The following is a 6,986-nucleotide window of genomic DNA, read 5'->3' as shown; positions in this document are numbered from 1 at the left end:
CTGGTAGCCGCACCTCCTCAGGCCCCCAGGAGAACTGCTCGGCTAGCCTCCCGAGCCACTCCGGTAGTCAGGGTTTGGAGGCCAGGGTGTCTGATTTGGCCGGGATGGAGGGAGGCGGTGGTGGGGATGGAGGGAGGCGAGCGCCGAGGGTGGAATGAGCTATGGACCACGGGATAAAAGGTTAAGGGTTATTTCCTCTTTCTTTTAATAATTTTCTTCATTTTTCTTTTTTAATTTTTTTGTCAGTCAAATATGTTTGTTTTCATAAACATCTTTAATCTTAATTTTTTTTATTCATACTTTTTAAAAAATATAATAAAATTTTCATTTTTTTAATTTTTTTTACCGGAAACCGATCATGTGCTTAAATCAGAGTATCAGACCGGACCTGTTTTGACGAAAACCCTGAAAATTGGCAACTACTAAAGGCCCCATCTAGTGGATTCTAGTGGACGACAGCAGGCGATCCATGATCAGATAAAAAAACCGATTCCTGCCGCCTTCTATAGCATTCTCAATTAGCGGAACCTAATAAGGGCCGCCACATGGATTGGCAACCGAAGGATCAGGAGCTCGGATTATTCCTCTGATTTTCACACGCTGACTTTCACTTTGGATGGAGTGAGCTCGATCGGGGATGGAAGGCGGCAAGAAGCAGCAGCACCACCACCACCACTTCGTCCTGATCCACGGCGTGTGTCACGGCGCGTGGTCCTGGTACAGGGTGTCCACCGCCCTGGAGGCCGCCGGCCACCGCGTCACCGCGCCGGACATGGCCGGGTGCGGCGAGGAGGTGGCGTCCTTCGAGGAGTACAGCCGGCCGCTGCTGGACGCGGTGGCGGCGCTGCCGGAGGGCGAGCAGGCGGTCCTCGTCGCCCACAGCTTCGGCGGGCAGAGCCTCGCGCTGGCCATGGAGAGGCACCCGGAAAAGGTCTCCGTGGCCGTGTTCGTCACGGCCACCATGCCCGCCGCCGGGAAGCCCATGACCTACGCCTTCAACCAGGTACTCCCTCCGTCCGAAAAAGCTTGTTGTGTTTCTCAAATGGATGCCACCATTAACAATTGTACTACGAAACTGTTAGTAGCTATCGCAAGGGAAAGGGCCGGATTTCTTCATGGATTGCGCGCTCGGAAGCGCCGGCGATCCCCGGAATCCGGACAAGACGTTCCTGTTCGGGCCAAAGTACATGGCGCGGAGAGTGTATCAGCTGAGCCCTCCTGAGGCATGTTTAATTTGTTCCTCAATTTCTCCTTATATGTACTTCCTCTGATGTACTATGGTGCAATACAATGCAGGATCTGACCCTGGGAATCGCGATGGTGAGGCCGTCACGGCGGTTCCTAAACGACGACACGATGAACGGGGACGTCCTGACGCCGGCGAGGTACGGAGCGGTGAGGCGTGTGTACGTCGTGGCCGAGGACGACGAGTGGAAGCCGGCGGAGATGCAGCGGCTGATGGCCTCGTGGAACCCCGGCACTGAGGTCATGGGACTGCAGGGAGCTGATCATATGCCCATGTTCTCAAAGCCGAGGGAGCTCTCAGAATTACTCATGGTCATTGCCAACAAGTACCCAGGAAGCTGAGTTGGTTAGATGGCTTCAGTGGAAGCGAATTTCATAATGAGGTTAAAAATAATTCCTAGGTTGTTGGTTGATGTGTATTGGATAACATTAGGCCTTGATTGATCTCAATTTTGGCCGATTTGGTGCGAAATGTTCAAGTTAAGTCCCTAATTACACATTTATTAGTGCCACTTGTGATCAATTAGTCCTAATTGTTGTTGTTGTTATTAATCTGGTCTAATTTGCATCAATTTCTATTAAATGATTATGATTAATGACTAATTAGGCATAATTCTATTTAGTTTTATTTCATGGTAATTCATGCTTAATTCCTCCTTTTAGGTCTTGATTAGTTAGATCCAATGTTTTGTTGTGCCTCAGTTAGAATGAATTGATGCTAATGAAACCCTAAACCCTTTCATTTTACCCCTGACAGAACCATAGAAGGAATCCCCAAAATTCCTGATGTATTGTAGCTGCAAGTCTTTATTATACTGCTGATTGTGTGGGAGTGAGCTCAACTTGAATACCCGAGTCATTGAATTATAATAACTCCGGGTTAACCCTTTTACGCGAAGTGAGGACAAAAGCGTAAGGCTGCCCATAATGGGGAATGCTTGTACTCACCTACCGTCAGTCGCCGACACCTCGGGCTGCCCATAATGGGGTATGCTTGTACTCACCTACCATCAGCCGTCAGACACCACGGGCTGCCCATAATGGGGCATGCTTGTACTCACCTACCGTCAGTCGTCAGACACCTACACTGCGCTAATGTGGATAAGTTGCCTGCCGTCATCGACCCCGGCGGTAGAAAAATGTCAGATCCTAGGAATAATTCGAACTAGGGTTAAGTCTGACTCAATTTTCGCAAAAGGGTCAAAACACCGAATTTGCCCCGTCGCAGATGGGCGGACTTAATTAGCAAGTGCATGCGCTTGCACGGCTGCTGCATGATTACGGTTCACAGTAGCAGAGCCAGGAAGAACAGATCAAAGGCTACACACACCATTTGGAGCAACACAAAGTGCAAAACTTTGATCACAATCTGCTCTGTTCAGGGACTCGGAAACATTTCCAGACAAAAGCTTCCATGCTGCACAACGACCACCACAGTTATAACTGCAACATTGTCAGATGGGAACATGAAAAGCTCTTCGCACAAAAGCTAACAACCATCACCAAGATTATAACTGCATCAGGCACCAAGTTCAAACCCACCAGCAACGACCAATTCAGCTAAGCATATTAAACCAGAAAACACGGGCATTATATAACTTTTGCATAGTGCTATAGAGACCGACAGAGGCAAAATGCAGCAGCTTCAGATCAATATCCTAGCACAATTCGTAAACCGGCCATTGTTTCACCACAGGGAAGGAAGCCTGGAGATATACACGTGAGTTAACTAAAATTTCTTGTGCAGCTCGCTCACAAGGAAAGAAGAACCAAATGCCATCATCCATGGATGCACCGGTGGCACGTAGACCAGTACGTACTTACTAAAGGCTGTATGATTAGTAACACACCCTCAAAATAGTTTCTGACTTGGTTTCGCTCGCTTTTCGAGTAGCGTCCGAGTGAGTGGGTAGGGCAAAAGCACGCTCATGGGAAAATGCTGCTAGCGTCTCAAAGAAGGATCTCAGTTGGTGCTCAGGCCTTCAAGGGCTTGAAGTCTGCTCCCACTGCTTCCTGGACAGATTTGAAGCCGTCTCTTTCCAAGCATTCTGCAAGCTCGGCCTGCCGAATAATCATCAGCATCAGAATTCAATTCAGACATACACAAGGGAGTAGGCTAAATTACGTTGGTCGGGATGGTCGGGCTCGTATACTGAACAGTGATACGTTTGTAGTAACTAGAAAAATGGGTGCAACTTGTAAGCTTCATGCTAAGCAAGTGTCGGATTTATCACCTTTATTCTCGGGATGAGAGCTGGACCTCCGTAGGCAAGTGCAGTGTAAAGCTGAACAAGCGTGGCTCCAGAACGTATCTTCTTGTATGCGTCCTCGCCGCTGTATGTGCATTACAATTTTTTGATTAAATATTGGTGTTGAAAGTGAAAAACACCATCAAAGTAAATACAGAACCAACATTACCTAGTTACACCACCACAGCCTATCAGCGTAACCTTGCCCTGCAGGATATGCACACACTTGCTCATCAGGGAGAGCTATGAAACTCCAATAAAGAAATAGTAGAACCAAGAATGCAATGACCGGGATGGAAGATGTGCTAAAGTAAATAGATATATACTATAATAAAGTAAGAAACAGGATAAAGCACGCACGGCTGTACGGATATACATATCCCTGAGAACTTGAGTAGATAAGTCAAACAGAGGCTTCCCACTTAATCCGCCGGCTTCCTGAGCTAATGGATGTGCGTCTGCAGGAGGTGGCCTTGAAATTGTTGTGTTTGATATAATCTGTGTTGTTAACAATGTCGATAAAGAATAAGCAAACAGTAGTAAAGCAACATGGACGAGAGAAATACATATTTGCAAAGGAGTTAATTAGGGTTATGCTAGTCAGTGCAGTGACGCGTAAAAATGTGTCATGGAATAATTATCCACCTACCAGGCCATCCAACTTGGAAGCAAGAGCAACCTGGAAAACAGCAAGCAAAAGCATAAGAAGAATATTCACCAATAGTCAAAGAGCATGAAAAATACTCCCTCCGTCCTTGAAAGAGTGTACTTCCAACTTTGTTGGAGGGTCAAAATATCTCAAAGTTTGACCGAGTTTGTGCAAATATATGTCAATGCTTGTGAAACCAAATAGGTATATGACAAAAATATATTTTATCATGAATCTAATGCTACTAATTTGATGGCATAAATGTTGGTCTATTATTGTATAAATACGGTCAAACATAAAAATCTTTGACTTTCCAACAAAGTTGGAAGTACACTCTTTCAAGGACGGAGGGAGTAAGGCTTTAGTCCAGTATGTTACCGCAGCAATGTCCTCAAGATCCTGCTTCGACAAGTCCGGCGCGATCTTCACAAGCAATGGTGGTGGACCATCTTCAGCCCACTGCATCTCATCTCGTGCATCTTGCACCTGCACATCCAGTGAATGTCATACTAATTTCCCATGCAAATGAAGAAAAGATCCACTCCAATTAGAAAGACCACAGACCTTCTTCACAAGTTCTTTCAGCTGCTTTCTACCTTGCAATTGGCGAAGACCAGGAGTATTTGGGGAAGAAACATTTATGACCTGCATTAAGAGTAAGAAACCAGTTGTTATCATTTATGCCGCATCTCCATATACACTGCTCATCCAGCAGCAGTCCTATTCCATACTTGAGACAGAGCTTAAAAAACTGAAATGTTTTTCTTTAGATGCAGAGCATAGCCCCTGATTTCAATAAGAAAGTTGTAGCAGCATGTTTTAGCAGATGGTAACAAATGGGGAGCCATCATGAAGTACAGTGCGCATCGACGACAAAACATTCAAGAAATACATCAGTTTACTCTGAAGCAAACAGTTCTCTAGCTATGCTGTTTTCCTCAGATCAGCATGAATGAATGCAAATTTCCTTATTTTAACAACCATATCCATCTGAATCTATGGTGCATATGAAACTGAAAGTAACAAAGGTTATCTTGTAACAGCAAAAGATGGATACCAGGTAATCAGCATACTGTGACAACGAATGAACTCCTTGCACGTAATCAGCACCAGCATCTTCACTAGTCTTATTCTTGCCAAGATTAACTCCCAAAATTCCAGGACCTGCTTTCCCTCCTTGCTTTACATCACTGGAGCTCGAAGTTTCCTCCATCTTCCTCTTACCATGTTGTGCCCCAAGACGCTTAGCAACTACAACAATTCCTTCACTGTTGAACCCGCAGCGATTGACTACAGCACTGAAGAGGAAGCAAGAAAACAACCACACAACATTTTTAGTTTGTTTCATAATTAAAGTGGCAGCGGACAGTTTGAATAGCAGTAGCACAACATGAAATGCTTACCCATGCTCTTTCAATCTGAATATTCGCGGCTTAGGATTTCCCTCTTGAGGCTGAGGTGTTACAGAGCCAACTTCCACAAAGCCAAATCCAAGACCCAATAGACCCTCCACGGCCTCGGCATTCTTATCAAAACCAGCAGCAAGACCAATTGGATTTGTAAAGTTCCTTCCCCAAACCTCTATCCCAAGAACTGGTGGATCAGGTCTCTTTTCTCTTGGGACAAATCCATGAGCAGCAGCAGAAACAGCCAACTGATGAGCAAACTCTGCATCTAGCAATGCAAAGAGTGGATTCACGAGTTCTGTTGATTTGAATAACCACCCACTGCAAGATCACAAAAGGCATAGCCATAAGTGAATAGGTCGATGCTTGTACTAAAATGGTAGAAATAAGCAGGAACTTATCGGTTCCTAGAATCCCACTGGTGGCAATTTCAAGCACCTATGGGGTGCTTTCATGCCATGTAATTTAAAGTAGTTTTTAATGAAAAGTAGGTCCGAGAACTTAGTGTCATGTACCAAAACGTGGCCTCGTCGGTAGTACTCACGTAAGCACCTCCAGCAATGGCCAATCCTATCATGGCCCCAGTCAAAAGCCTACCCTGCATATTGCCGACGAACAACAAGGACTAGTTAATTAAATAAAGTAATTGACACAGAGACAGTAAAGGAACAGATAATCACTATAATAACTGTATGACCAACTCAATCTTTCATAAGATCCTTGACAACCAACTAATTTAACAATGCACATTTTTTTCAAACAAAAGAGAAGTTGAAAGCCAGTATTGCTGCCAAAATCTCAAGAATAGTGGTCAGTAGATTGTCCATCTACAGGAACATCAAGTCCGATTATTATTTTCCCCTTTGCATTTTGTATTCAAATCATGATGGGACAGAGCCCAAGTGAGTAACTGTGCTACAAAAGGTCACACAAAAATACTATCTTTGATCAAATCAAAAGACGCAGTGCGTTCAGATGGCACGAGAGGATAGACCAGATCACCAGCGCAACGTGCCAGCGCTGGCAGCAACCAGCGAGCGCGGCATCTAGAACACGCCAGCTGCTTGCTCCATTACTCGAGAGGAAGCGGCGCGCGGAGGAGCAGAGCGCAGAGCGCGGCGCGCGTGCGCGCGTGAGGTGTATGCGTCAATGCCTAGGAGGCGGGGGGCGGCGGGGAGGGACGCGTTACCTTGCGGGGAGGCGGGGGCACCTTAATGGGCGCCGCGACGGCGGAGACCGTCCTGCTGGCCTGCCGGGCGCCGGCGGGGGCGGGGGCGGGGGCGGAGGCGCGCCACGGGGAGCCGTGCAGGAGGGCGCCGCGGAGGGAGCGCCGCCACGCGCTCGCGGCGGCGGAGGACGACATGGCGGGGGCAGGCAGGCGCGGGGGCCGACGGCGATGGCGGCGGCGGCGGCGGGACGGGCGGGCGGGCGTTCTGG

At 47.0% G+C, this 6,986-nt stretch overlaps 2 protein-coding genes across 2 annotated transcripts; one reads left to right on the top strand and one right to left on the bottom strand.

Moving 5' to 3' along the window:
* The first annotated feature begins 553 nt into the window (after positions 1–553).
* Positions 554–1,828, top strand: LOC123047394 (probable esterase PIR7A). The gene is made up of 3 exons (XM_044470935.1): positions 554–1,003; positions 1,086–1,223; positions 1,297–1,828. Exons 1-3 carry the CDS (start codon positions 638–640, stop codon positions 1,585–1,587), a joined length of 795 nt encoding a protein of 264 aa, XP_044326870.1. The 5' UTR covers positions 554–637; the 3' UTR covers positions 1,588–1,828.
* Positions 1,829–2,814: 986 nt separating this feature from the next.
* LOC123047393 (dihydroorotate dehydrogenase (quinone), mitochondrial) lies at positions 2,815–6,986 on the bottom strand. The gene is made up of 11 exons (XM_044470934.1): positions 6,739–6,986; positions 6,065–6,147; positions 5,547–5,870; positions 5,201–5,441; positions 4,708–4,788; positions 4,522–4,629; positions 4,144–4,173; positions 3,855–3,992; positions 3,664–3,701; positions 3,480–3,579; positions 2,815–3,306 (listed from the first exon to the last, which is right to left on the bottom strand). The coding sequence occupies exons 1-11, from the start codon at positions 6,910–6,912 to the stop codon at positions 3,220–3,222; spliced, it is 1,404 nt and encodes a 467-aa protein (XP_044326869.1). The 5' UTR covers positions 6,913–6,986; the 3' UTR covers positions 2,815–3,219.

This window comes from Triticum aestivum, chromosome 2B (genome assembly GCF_018294505.1).
Source record: "Triticum aestivum cultivar Chinese Spring chromosome 2B, IWGSC CS RefSeq v2.1, whole genome shotgun sequence".
NCBI classification, from domain to species: Eukaryota; Viridiplantae; Streptophyta; class Magnoliopsida; order Poales; family Poaceae; genus Triticum; species Triticum aestivum.
The sequence above is the reverse complement of the archived record's forward strand: the minus strand, read 5'-3'. Positions and strand labels throughout refer to the sequence as shown.

Bases quoted from the DNA above. Each gene is read 5' to 3' on its own strand.
- LOC123047394 (XM_044470935.1), top strand. From the start codon at position 638: ATGGAAGGCGGCAAGAAGCAGCAGCACCACCACCACCACTTCGTCCTG. The intron at 1,004-1,085 runs GTACTCCCTCCG...AACTGTTAGTAG, and splicing joins TGACCTACGCCTTCAACCAG to CTATCGCAAGGGAAAGGGCC. The intron at 1,224-1,296 runs GCATGTTTAATT...AATACAATGCAG, and splicing joins ATCAGCTGAGCCCTCCTGAG to GATCTGACCCTGGGAATCGC.
- LOC123047393 (XM_044470934.1), bottom strand. From the start codon at position 6,912: ATGTCGTCCTCCGCCGCCGCGAGCGCGTGGCGGCGCTCCCTCCGCGGC. The intron at 4,630-4,707 runs GTCTGTGGTCTT...CTGGATGTGCAG, and splicing joins TGAAAGAACTTGTGAAGAAG to GTGCAAGATGCACGAGATGA. The intron at 3,702-3,854 runs GTGCGTGCTTTA...CATATCCTGCAG, and splicing joins ATATGTATATCCGTACAGCC to GGCAAGGTTACGCTGATAGG.